The following is a 13,651-nucleotide window of genomic DNA, read 5'->3' on the forward strand; positions in this document are numbered from 1 at the left end:
TCTTTTTGCGAATACAGACTAACACGGCTGCTACTCTGAAACCTATATTTTCAAGAATATTTTTAAATCATATCTCTTTTTAAATGTTCAAAAATGTAACTTTAACAGGAATTACCAGATTTGATCTGCTTGGAGACTTTGGAAGGTTTAACTGGCTGGGAAATTTCTACATTGTGTTATCGTACAATTTGCTCTTTGCTATCGTGACAACTCTATGTCTGGTCAGAAAGTTCACCTCTGCTGTGCGGGAAGAGCTCTTCAAAGCATTAGGTAATATGGTAAAGGCATTTGCCCTTTATTTTAACATCTACATCTTTTTTTTGTTGCCCCTTTTCATCATAAAGTTTCCCAAGTCCCTACAAACGTATTTCAGCTAATTCTTGCTCGTAAGCTAACCAAATGGATGTGCATGTAGACAGTCTGAGTTGTAATAGAACCTATTTGCCATTGCAAAAGAGTTGTTTTTCTCACATAAACATTTCTCCCCTATCCCTGCACCACACTATACCTTCTGGCTAACGTTTGAATTATCTTCATTACTGCTGTACCTTCAGGGTGTTTGTGAATGCATGTATTTTAGAGCAAGTGCTCAGTCACACCCAGTATAGTTACGGCTGCAGAAAAGTTTGTTGTAATATCTTTCTTCATTCACTCATAACTTATTAAAAAAAATCACGTTTTAGGCTGAAATGTTCCAGGCTTGGTCTCTCCCAGAAGGGAATTGAATTCTGTATCAGTAATATTTTCATCTTTTATTTATAATTTCAGAAAAGTAATCCTAACATTAACAAAGAAAAAGAAAAATCATAAGTTATTTATCAATGACTTTAGCAGTACCTTTTGTTTGTTTAAACAGTTTATCATAAAGATAAAAAGGTCTGAATCCTAGGAATCAGTCATTAACATAAAGAAATAAAACAATTGGAAATTCTACAAGTTAACAGAGTTAAGTTTACAGAGTTAACTAATCTTCTGAGGAAATGTGCAAGCTAAGATTGAGCACACAATTCTTAATTCTGCATTCCTGTATATTATGATATCTTTAGTTTTCAGAGTATTGCCAGGATGGAACCAGTCTGTGGAGTTCCTGGTGTGCACAATCCCAAGTCAGATCCATCTCAAAAGTAGTTGGGTGGTATTCACATGCTGCCTCACAGAAAGGAACATTCAGCCCTATGGTCATAAAAGATGCAGTTGTATTGACCCCATACTCTATCCCTTTGTACGCTGGCTGATGGAGGGCTATGAATCCTAGGCTCTTCCCAGAAGAATATGATAGTGCTGTGCCGACAACCTGCATTCCTAACTAAAGTTGACTTCTGACTTTTACCTAAAACAGTTTTTTAACTTCCCAGTAATGTTCTTTCCTAAGCTTTGCTTACTATCAAGAAATGTTAGACTGCATAGCTTAGTAGTTTTTAGCTACTATATACAGAGAATTAAACCTTTACATAAATCTATTGAAGACAAGCCTAATGGGGATACAATTTCTACTCAGCTGGTCTAAATGGATCAAATTGTGTATGCGTGCTTGCTAAGAATTTGCAAGTATCTAAAAGTCTTAAAACACATTCTACAGATCCAAGACCATTTCTGCAGTATGTTTTTTCAAATGTTTCTCTCATTGCGATATGTAGGACAACTGCCCAGAATTCAGATTACAGTATGTTAATTCTCTTGACTTGGTTTCCATGACTTGTGATCAGTTCAGAAGAACAGTTCTGCTATCTTTATTTAACTAGCTCTCATGAGAGCCACCTCCTTTAACGGATTTTGCTGCTACTTAACCTCACAAGTGTGGGGCTTTGTGCTGTAAATATTCAAGGGAGAGAGCTTGCGTTATGTAGGTTGACTGCCTAGATACGGTGAATGGCTCGCCAACTACAAAAGCAGTTTCTCCTCCCTTGGTGTTCACACCTCAACTGCTAGAAGAGGGCCTCATCCTCCCTGATTGAACTAACTCGTTATCCCTAGCCTGATTCTTGCTTGCATATTTATACCTGCCTCTGGAAATTTCCACTACATTCATCCGACAAAGTGGGTATTCACCCACGAAAGCTCATGCTCCAATATGTCTGTTAGTCTATAAGGTGCCACCGGTCTCTTTGCCGCTTTTGTCTAGGTACACACTCCTCACCAACTGTACCAACTTCTTCAGGCTCTTGAATGGAATTTGATTAAGTTGAAAGATCCAGTAGTGAGATTTAGACTGCTGTTTCTTATAATCTTGGGTCTGAACACTCAGTGCTGTGAAGGTGAGTGCCTGAGACTCCAGTGGTCACTTCTTCCCAGAGAGTTGTGACTATAGCAAGAAAATATAAGTGCTCCTTAGAGTGTGGATCTATCCTGTCAATGTGTTCGAAGAACCATGGATTCTTAGTCAGTAATCTTCCTTTGTGCTCATATTTTTTCGTGTTGTAATCTAGAAAGAATCTGTGAACACATTGCCGGTATTGTTATGTGTATGCATTACAAAGGATGGAAAGAAGTTTTTTTTTGGTTCAGTCTTACCTGTCACATTTTATGATTGTGTAATTGCTTAAATATAAAATCTTAACACTTCACTAGTTGGTTTGTACATGTTTTTTGTTTGTGTGCACACACATGTAGGTAATCTGTGACAATCTGATGTATTACACAGACTTCCATTAGTATGAATTGCGGACGAGCACCCGCTAATTTTTCTCCAGCCCCTGAGTACCCATAGAGTCGGCGCCTATGTGTTTAGCCTTGAGAAAAGATGACTTGAGGGGGGAATTTGATAAGTCTTCAAATATGTTAAGGGCTGTTATCAGGACAATGGTGCGCAATTGTTCTCCATGTCTGCTGAAAGCAGGACAAAAAGTAATGGTCTTAATCTGCAGCAAGGGCAATATAGGTTACATATTAGGAAAACTTTGTAACTATAGAGGTAGTTAAGCTCTGCGATAGGCTTTCAAGGAAGATTGTGGAATCCCCATCATTAGAGGTTTTTAAAAACAGGTTGGACAAACGCCTGTCTGGGATGGTCTAGGCTTACTTGGTCCTGCCACAGCAACGGGGACTGGAATTGATGACTTCTCAAGATCCTTTCAGTGCTATCTTTCTATGATTCATCAGTAGATCTTGTGCTAGGAATATGTATTCAAGAAAGCTTCGTCTTAGTTGTTCTTGATAGACGTGATACACTGCTGTTAATTTCTTGTTTATCTGTTTGGTTTGATCTCCCTATTCATTAGATAGGGACTTGTCATGAAAAGAGGATCTTTGAGTTCACCTTGTTCAGTGCCTTGAGTATCCTATTTTATATGTCATTGCTTTTGATTGCTAGGGGAATAGTTGTGACTTTGGGTAGGGAATGAGGATCCAAGAGTGGGGAAGTTCTAAGATGGGATATTCATTTTGTGCCCTTAGAATTCAATTTTTAAAAAAAGACCTGAACTTTAGGTTCCAAAGTCCATATTTAGACCACTAAGGGTAGTATTTTTAAAAGTACCCATGGAACTTGTGCACTGAAATACTTTTGAAAACCCATCCTTAATTGTTTAAAGTGCAGATTTAAGAGCTTAATTGTAGGCTCCTGTTTTTGAAAATGTTCATAGATTATAAAACCAGAAGGTTGTGATCATATAGTCTGACTTGCTGTGTGACACAGGCCTGAGGACTTCCCTGAAGTAATTCCTGTTTGAACTAGAGCAATGGTTCTCAACCGGGGGTCGGCAAGCCCTTTCAAGGGGGCCCCGTGGCTGAAACCCAGATCCCTATTCTCGGCGGCCCCCGCAGAACTCAAGCTGGGAGGCACAGGGCTGAAGCCCCAATCCCCAGCACCCCTGCAGTGCTGAAGCCAGGACTCCTAGGAGGAACAGGGCTGAAGCCACGATCCCTTGCACACCCCGCGGGGCTGAAACGGGGAGCCCTGGTGCTCCCTGTGAGGCAGAAGTCCTAAGCCCAAGTGCAGAGTTGTGGACATGGAGGGCATTGCCACCCGTCCCCCCCCTCAACTGCAGCGCAAGAGCCCGGGGGGCAAATCTATACCACCTCTCCCCCTCCTGTCCCTGCCCCCTGGCCAGGTCGGAGGCAGGAAGCCAGAGCCGATGTAGTGGCAAACAGCTCCCTGGCAGAATTTCCTATCTAGGTTGTACTGAGCCTGCTCACCCGAACTGAGCAGGCTCAGTAGGTGTTGGTGCCGGCTGCTGTTTTTGCCATTACACCGGGCAGTGCGGGGCAGCTGCTGCTCTGGCTGGTGCCATGGAGCAGGCAGCCACAGAGTTCTCTCCTCTCCTGCTGGTACCCCCAAAATTAAAGCTGCTTCTTAGCTCCCGAGTCCCAGCACCCTTTGCTCTTGCAGAGACATCCGGTAAGAGCCACCTTGGTGGGGAGACCTGGCTCGGTGGCTGGCAGACGCCTCCGGGAACAGGAACTGCAGGGGAGCCCTCTGAGCACACAGGCCCAGCTACCCCCCTGCCGGCACCCTGAGCTACCCCCTGCCGGCGTACAGCCCCTAGCTGCCCCCCTCCCTGCATCCTGAGCTATGTCCTGCCTGCGCCCTGAGCTACCCCCTGCCTGCATACAGCCCCAGCTACCCCCTCCCTGCACCCACAGCCATGCCCCGCCAACACACAGCCTCTAGCTACCACCTCCCTGCACTCTGAACTACGCCCTGCCAACACACAGTCCCTAGCTACTGAGCTGCTCCTTCCTGCCCACAGCTGATAACTGCCTCCTCCCTGCATCCTGAGCTACCCCCTTCCTGCGCCCTAAGATGTTTTCAAACTTTTTGAGCTAAGCCCCCCACCTTTGAGTTATAATTTTTGGTTGCATCGGCCCCCTCCCCCAACCCAGACAGGCGAGTAGCCTGCTGAGTTGAGTCAGGGGCTGGAGATGGCACTCCCTCCCTGGATTGCTGGCCCCTGTCCCCCCCGAAATAGAAGTCACACTACGCCTATGTGCAAGGCCCCTGCCCCGGCCTGCCCTCCTCCTTCCCAATAGGCCCTGGAGTTTTTAGAGCATGTCGAGAGGGGCCTCAGAGAAAAAGGTTGATTTTGGCCTTAAGCAAATATGGAAAATAAATCCAAACACAATTTGGTTTGAATACAATGTGCTTTTAGCAGTTTTCCATTGTAAATATCTATATATGTGAAAAGCAGAAAATTGCATTTTACCTTATGTGTAATACCTTACCTATGCAGGTTTAGATAAACTTCATCTGTCGAACAATGCAAGAGACTCTGAGACAACAAAGCCTTCTGCAAATGGGCATCAGAAAACACTGTGAGAAGCAATCATCTTCAATCAATAGAGCTGAAAACTTCAACCTCATGACATTCCTGTCATCTTCATCAAAATATCTTTGTATTAATTTCACTTGTTAATTTTGGGTCCAATCTTCTCTCATGTTTCACACTGTGTATTTCTGAGAAACCAAGCTACTTCAGATTCTACATTTCTGATTTGATTTTGTATACTCCCCATCAGTTTATGCAGGAGGTGCCCTGAAGACTGGAAGCCGAGAAAAATAACTAATTCCTCTTTGGACAGAGCCTCATGTTTCTAGATATGATGCCCTACTACCATGTTAACTGTACAATACCTCCTCTGTGATATAAATATAATGCTGGTGAACAACTCTGAGACTTGGAAATAAAGGGTACATTTGAAGCCCAATATAACTCTAATTAGGAATGTTTAGGTGTCTTTAACAGCAAGGCACACTTCTTTTCTACTAAGAATTCATTAAAAAATTGAAGTAATTCGGAGAGATCACTGTTACTTTCATACAGGATTCACTAGGCTGTATGTAATGTTTGGCATCATGAAGCACTCTTACAGACTCAGCATTGTAGGCTTTTTATTCTTAGTTTTAAATGACAGAAGGTAATTTTCTTCAGTGGTAATCGTAAGGTGTCTTATCAAGTCTAATGAACACAAGATAAATTCTAACATACTTTGCTGTTAAATCTGAGCCCAGTATGCTTTGTAGAAAGCTCTGCTGGCCTCTTATTGTTATAATTCTTACAGTACTATAACTTACAGTAAGTGTTATGCCATAGAGGTCAGTCGCCCTTCAAAATATACGCACATAAACTTCTGTGAACTCTGTGTGTGCACACACGTATCAACACAAGTAGCATAGACTTTGTCTAGTTATCTGCAGTTGCACACAGTTTCCTTAAGGGTTTTCTGAGTTAAGTCCTGGTCATAATAGTGCAGTATATTGTAGCTCAGTGGTGCAAGCCACTCTCTTTCACTAATCTCTGTTTTTCACTAACCTCTTCAGTCTTTAGTTTCTCTCGTATATGTACACACACACAGAGGAATGTTTATAGCTCAGTGCAAGCCATTATTTTTTACTAATCTCTTTAAGTCTTTAGTTTCTCTTATATACTATATAGGACTATATCTGCATATATAGTACTATATAGCATGTGTAGTATACAATATATGTTGAATACTAAGCTTACAGAAATGATGCAGTCAGTTGTCAGCAAAACCTACAGTTCAATCTTTCTTGTGAGTATGAAGCTTTCTGCAATGTAACATGATTTAGCTGCTCTGAGCCCTTAGACCCAGAATGGCACTGATGAGGAGAAATTCGGTATTTTCTTTAGCATTGCTATAGAATCAGAAGTCCTACAAGTAGTATGTGACAATCACAGGTCAATATTAAAATATTTATACTTTTGCCTGTTGTCCAGCACTGCTGCACTAACACTTGACTTGAAAAGAGGAAGTATAAAGACTCTAAGGAGGACCATTGCATGTATATGTGTGTTCTGTAGACAGATCAGGCAAGGTTACTAAAACATTTTTTGGTAAGTTTAATGTTTCTTCTTTCATATTTATGTAAAACTGAAATATGTCCACTTGAGGTCTGAGCCCTTCCACTCAATCAAACCATGATAATGGGCTTATATCCAGTAAGATTCTGAAACAAGTTAGTCTCTTCTGATGTCAAGTATCTCTTATCTGTTCTCTTCCTGAGTAATGTATGAGTTCTGGACCTACACTTAATGAAATATGAGTGAGATGGGAGCTTAGTGGAGTGCTTCACAAGCAACCCCAAGCAACAGCCACAAAAATAATGGTTTCCTGAAGTGGCCTTTTCTGAATGGAAATTGGGCATAATATGAATACTGTTGCAATAATTTCTGAGGTATATCTACTGCTTATTAGGTTTGGGTATGTTGTACCATTTTTGAGAGAGTAAAATTGCTAGTTTTCATTGAGACTTACAAGCATCTTTTTCGGTTGCTTACATTTATTGTTGAGTTTTTGGACAGCAGAAATTATTTTTCTCTCCATTGAGGCAAAGTTCCAACCAAGAACAGATAACTACACCTAAATTACTTTAAAAAAAATGAATTCACGTTATAAACATTACAAGATTTATTAGTAAAAGCATTGACTCCTTGTATCCGTTGAGAGTGTATGGGTTTATGCATTAGAAGTGTAAAGAATGATAATATAAATTATCAACTTTTTATCTTTGGAAATGATAATATGACTATAATTGTACCATATCCCCACTGGGAGTGTGGTAAATTGTGACATATGATAGGGTTAGTTAATTTTATAAAACATATTCCAGCTTTCTGTAACACTGACTTTAAGGTAGTTGCCTCAGTAAGAATTTTTTGATCAGATCCCCAGATGAAATTGTCTGCATAAAGATCAAAAAGCAAAAATTTCTGCTCAAGCTCTGGATGCTTTCTGCCTTAATTTTGATCTTCATCCTTCTCTCAGTATTGAGTCCACAGCAGAAACGGACTGTTTTTTTTTTTTTTTTTGAGGGCATATGTGTTCTGTCAATAATCCAAGGAAATTAAGAAAAAGTCAAATAATTCACCATGCTTATATATGATTCCCCAAAATGGATTGTGTTTGGCTAGTGAGTTGTGTGGAGGCAAGCTCCGGTAGATAGGTTCACAAATAGTAAGAATACAAGTTATAGTATGTAGGCAGAAAAAGAAGAAAGACTTGGAGTGTTTTTCCCCTTGTCTTAGTATTTCTTTTTCTTCCAAAACAAACACTGCAGCATACTGATTGCACTCCGTCTAGTGGGTTGTACTTTGAATCTTAGAGTCACAGATATATATTGGTTAAAAAGTGTACTTAAATAAAGACACTATATTCTGGAAGAAAGGCAAAAGTTTAGGTTCAGTGTGGTTCTTATAGTGGATTAATCTTCAGAGAAAGTCCAACCTTTCTGTAGCTGCTGACAGTGGTTTAATATCTACTTTTTGTATTGTGACACTGTCTACATTAGAAGTCCTGAAACTGACATTCTATATGCAAAACTTTTTACAGATACAGTGCTACTTTCAAACGTAAATATAACACATTGGTCGTATAGTCACAGAAGGGTAAATTCATTTACACAGAAGCAATGGAGAAGTCATTAATGGATATTGACAGTGCACTTCCAATTTTTTGTCTCATGTAGTCAGGTGGTCTGTACCTCCTTCAGGTGTATACAGCAGATCTTGGTGACATCAACATCTGCCTCATTTTTTATGAGGCTAAAGCACAGAGATGCTCCTGTCTGATAAACAAGATACATTTTTGGTCTGATTTGTGTATGTGAATTAAGTGTCTTAAGTTAGCCACCTCTTGGCTTTCTCCTGTGTTGGTAGCACAATATTCAATGCATAGTGGCAGAATTGTTGTAATATGGTGGGATTTTTAAGTGTAAGCACATCTTCCGTATTTACCTTTTTAAGGTGAAAATTAAATTGGTATGATGTTACTTTAGAAGTAACAATTTTTGGATTCATAGGAAACTTTGTTTACAGATTGTAATGGTGTTTATTGTTGGCCCTGTTTCTCCAATATCTTTTACACAGTTGACTGTTCTAGTGTCATAGAAATTAAAGAATTTAACAAGAAATTATTTTGTGTTTTGGTTCAGAAGTACCATATTAAAGCTTCAACAGTATCACCAACCACTGGAGCTGTGGGAGTATTAATCCTCCATGCTCCCGAAGCCTCTTGTAATCCGATACAGTATAGAGCGCCTCCTGTGTGCGCAGTGCTGTGCAAACCAGGGAGGAGGTGGCCCCTGCCCTGAAGAATCTGCTGTCTAAATTAGACACGGGTAAGGCAGTCCTTATTTACTGACTCTACATCACGGTACACATGAGAAATGGATAGAAGGTAAAGTTTTCAAGATGAATTTTTATATCAAATATGTGATTGTCTGGATGAGTCTCTGCCAGCGTTCACATATGTTAGGTTGATGTCTTTGCGACGGTATTCTGGGGGACCTAGAATAAACCATTTAGTCATAAAATATAACCCTAGCCCTTCCTGTTCCCAAAGAAACATAAGGATTTAAGGTCACTTGCTCTCAATCTGTACTATTTTTCCTTGAATTTCATAAGTATAACATGATACCCTTTAGCCCAAATTGTCAAGAGTTTTGCAGAAAGCAATGCATGTATCTGTTCTAGGCAATTCAGTCTTGCTTCTATTGTGTTCTAAATAGCCCATCTTATTGCAAAGTATTAAGCCCAAAGAGTATCACTGAATCTTCTCTTGTATCTTACACATGCTCAGATGAAACTAGAGCATGCTGTTTTTAAAACATACAGTAGTATAATTCACATCAAGTGATTTTACATGCATAATTAGGACAATACAGTTAATTAAAAAAAAAGAAATATACTTCATCTTGTTCAGAAAAACAAATTAGATACTTTTAACACTGTGATCCCTGGCATTTTCAAATGTCAAAATAAGGTCTTAGAGTCATTGATAATGTTCTGAGGGATATTCTTGTCCAAAAAGCCAGCATTTACAGATACTAAAATAAATGTGGCATTAGCCTTAGAGTATCATATAAATCAGACTACCTCTCGTATCAAATAAGTACTGATTAAATGTGCCACTGGCAGAAAAGTGCTTTTTTAAAAGAGTTGATGTTCTCTTGTAGATGAATATTAACTGAGTTATTTCAAGCTTTGCTTTGAGTGCATCACAGTCAGCAAGGATGCACAGAGGAAAGAGCTGACATCCACGGTGTTCTGATGCTGGCTCCATAGCCCTGAAATACATTGGCTTGCAGCAAATTGAGAAACCCTCACCACATCCGGCCCCCCCGCCTCTTCCCCACATTTTTTGTTTTTAAACAAATCTCCAACTCCAGCATATAGGAAGTTGTGGAACTCCCTTTTGGTCATAGTCTTTGGTTTGTCCTTCTCCCCTGCCACACAACTCCTGACTTTGACTTTGGCTTGACTGAGGCTGAGGACCCTGCAGTTACTAAAGGATATCAAGAGGTTTTGAACTGTGCGCTATGTGGAGCTGGTTTGTCCTATGGTGCTCGCTAGTCAGTATTTTCCTCCGGGATGTCATATGATTATGAATGGGAGGGATGTGGTCTGTGTAGTAGTAAACAAGAGGGCACGTTGTCCATGAGACAAACTCTTACGTGTTCCACATTAGGATTAAAATGTTGAGGACCCTGGTATACTTGGAGGAAGGAGGTGGGGAGGTGGACTGGTATTGAGCCTGACCTTCAGGACACCAAATTACAAAATAGTTGTAAACACTTTTACAGGGTTTTGGTACCTTCTGCATTACCAGTGATGACAATGTGAATGGTTTTTTTCCTCTAACTGGTTGACCTCTAAAAACGGAGTTTTCATGAAACAGAAGCCCACGTTTCCATTAGGTACATGGAACTTATGAATCAGATGATGCTTTCTTCTGGATTGGGCCCTGCATTCTTAAAACTTAACATTTTGACTCCCTTTTCCTTTTCATGTACTTCAGTAGGTACTATCATTCAGTGGCTTCAAACTGTCATCAATATGTACTTCAAACATAAGATTTTCACCTTTGCCTGGATAGACAAGATGGGAAATAAGAGAACGAGTTAATCTAAATAGAACTCGGATGTATGATGTATAATGGTACTAATTAGCCCCCCAAACTGCAAGTCCCGGGCACATGCAGAATTTGACTGGAGCTGCTTCTCCAAATATAGAGTCATACTACACCTATGCTAATTAGCAGGAAGTCTAAACGTGAAATCCATTGTTTTCTAAAATACTTTCCTATCCCACTAACTTAAGACTCTCTTACCGTACTTTCTTCCACAGATAAGTTTTCAGCTTTATTTTTGATTAAATAGTATGTGTCAACAAGTTGCCCTTAAGTTTATAATGTACAGATGTTTCAGTTAAATAGAATTGCAGACAATGTTATAAAATAACCATCTACTTATGGTTGCAAGGCATTTTACAGGAGAACAGTAGCTTTGGTTTCAATTACAAGTAAACTATGAAGTGTAAGGATAGCTGCAAGTTTTAGTAGCAGAGTTGTTTTTTAATTAAAAATAGGAAAGGTGAAATAGGATCTTAAATTCTGTACAACCATTGCTTGCCTAATTCATTGTTCATTCATGGACTTTTCCTAATAGCCACTTTATTAGCCACTTTTATTAATAATTCAGATTTATATTTGTTAGCTTTAAATTTGAAACCAAAAATATCTTTGATTGTTTCAACTACACTACAGGTTGATTCCAGTTGGGCAAAATGGCTGAAGAGTAATAAAAGAGAAATCCTTTAACAAATGTAATAGAAGTAAATGCTGATGATCTCAGCCCAACATACTTGGATGAGAGCTATCTAAAAGTTGTATCTGATCAAAATTAAAACTTTGTTATGAAACCCCAATTTCTGAAAACTGTTCAGATGTCTACAGAGAAGTTTGTAAAATCTGGGGGTATCTATATCAAACGTTTTTAAATAATACATAATTATGCTGTCTTTCTAGATATTTGTACCAGTCATTTCAACATGCTGCTCTTCTATTTATTCCATTAAATGTAATTTGTACACAAAGTAACTTTTTAAAGGTCATTATAAGGTTTCCTTCATGATCAGGACTTTAGCCTGCCTACCCCATTCACTCATCACTTCCATTTGCTTCAAGGAATGAAAGCTCAGGACATCAGCTTTGATTTTATTTAATGCCTGTCTGCTCCCCCAGTAGTCCCATATAAGGTTTCTTAGTACAAGTATTGATACTCTGGAAATACCAGTACTGTCTGGTCATTCAGTTGTCACCTCAGAATTCCATTAAAATAAAGACTGGGCACTTAATATGCCCCCTTTTTTATGAATATGCCTCACCTCACTGGAGATAAAAAATGAATCTGTTGGTACATCAATATATAGCAGCTCTTTACAGTTGTGATTACCAAGCCAAACATACTATGGCACCAAGAAATGAAGGGTTTTATTCTGTACTTTTGTGTTGTGTTTCCTTAATTGCTCATTAGGAGCCAAAAAGCAAGTGATGCTGCGTGTGTGTAGTTTGGCCTTCGTCCATATTGGAGAAAATTTAGAAAACATACAAACTAACACATTTCAGACAGCATGATGCTAAAGATGATGACCTTGCTTTTAGTGTGGATAAGATGGTCATGCTAAAAAGCTTATGGGCAAAATTCTGTTTAACATCCTGCTAACTGAAACATGTTTTCTAACACTAATGCCTTTTCCCAGTTCAGAAAAGTTACACAAAATCTTCTGGTTTCAAGTACAATGAAAAAGTTGTGAACAAAAAATTCAACCATTGCCCAGTTTTTAAAGGTAACCTTAAAATATTTTGTCTTATCTGGTTTCAATTGGTATAGAAATTTAGAAAATGAAGATATGTTAGGATTGTGGATTTAAAATTGTAGCCTGTGACCAATACAGCAATACACATACACAAACTAAAAATACAGAGTATTCAGATTCTTCTATCTATATGTAAGAATGATTCCCCGACTCAGGCAAAACACCCATTGAACTCAGTGGGCTTGTCTATGCTAAGCTTTTTTAAAAAAGCAAAATCCCAGGGGTTGCACTGCCGTGAGTGGGAGTACACCCAAGGCTCAGACTGCCACCAGCGTTCTTATAACTTTATTGTCTAGGCATGCGTTGAGGAGGGTTAGATGACATCATAAAAATACCACCTTTTCTGCATTAGACCGTACCTATGCACTAATGGTAGTGCAATGGCAGATCAAAAAAAGTCTAATACAGGTTCAGCTAATTAGTGGGCATTTTTCCTCATGCAGGTTCAGGCTCTTTCATTCCAATATTAACAGTGTAGGTCTGTCTTTGTAGAAATTTATGCATTCATAACTTTTAAGCATATGTGCAGTCCTGTTGAGTTCAGTGGAACTACTCACATGCTGAAGTTAGGCAAGTGCTTAATTCTTTGCAGTATCAAGGCCTTAGTTAACTAAAAACTTTTGTATGTGGGCATTCTCATATCTTGGAAGCAAAATATGTCTGAAAAATGTTTTTAGCACTAAAGTATCTGTTACCAATCTGTAGCAGATGCATCTTCCCCACCAAATCCTTGAGGTTAATTTAATTTAGGTCATCAGAAAATGTGTACTTCATAAAATTTTCAGTTGTGGTTACCTTGCAGTGTTACAAAACTATATGAAAACAACTGCCTTTTTAGATGGTTTGAATGTCACAGTGCAATAGTGAAAAGGAGTAGATTTAGTATCTTTTCCCTTTATTTGAAATGTCACAATTTGTGTGTTTTTAGTAATATTTTTGTTACACTCTGTTTTCAATGAAGTCAAACTGTGATTTACAATGTGCTTTTTTTGGTCAACATTTGTATTAAAAATAAACAATGGACTTTTGAGTCTTTGTAA

At 39.1% G+C, this 13,651-nt stretch overlaps 1 protein-coding gene across 4 annotated transcripts in view; it reads left to right on the forward strand.

Annotated features, from left to right (window-relative positions):
• LMBR1 (limb development membrane protein 1) overlaps window positions 1-13,651 on the forward strand; it is a 154,667-nt gene extending 141,016 nt beyond the window's left edge. For all 4 annotated transcript variants that reach the window (XM_077808371.1, XM_077808375.1, XM_077808372.1 and 1 more), the window contains 2 exons: window positions 109-270; window positions 5,169-13,651. In XM_077808371.1, coding sequence (XP_077664497.1) covers window positions 109-270; window positions 5,169-5,254 — 248 coding nt within the window. In that variant the 3' untranslated portion in view covers window positions 5,255-13,651. The remainder of the gene's footprint in view (window positions 1-108; window positions 271-5,168) is intronic.

Source organism: Eretmochelys imbricata, chromosome 2 (assembly GCF_965152235.1).
Source record: "Eretmochelys imbricata isolate rEreImb1 chromosome 2, rEreImb1.hap1, whole genome shotgun sequence".
Taxonomy (NCBI): Eukaryota; Metazoa; Chordata; order Testudines; family Cheloniidae; genus Eretmochelys; species Eretmochelys imbricata.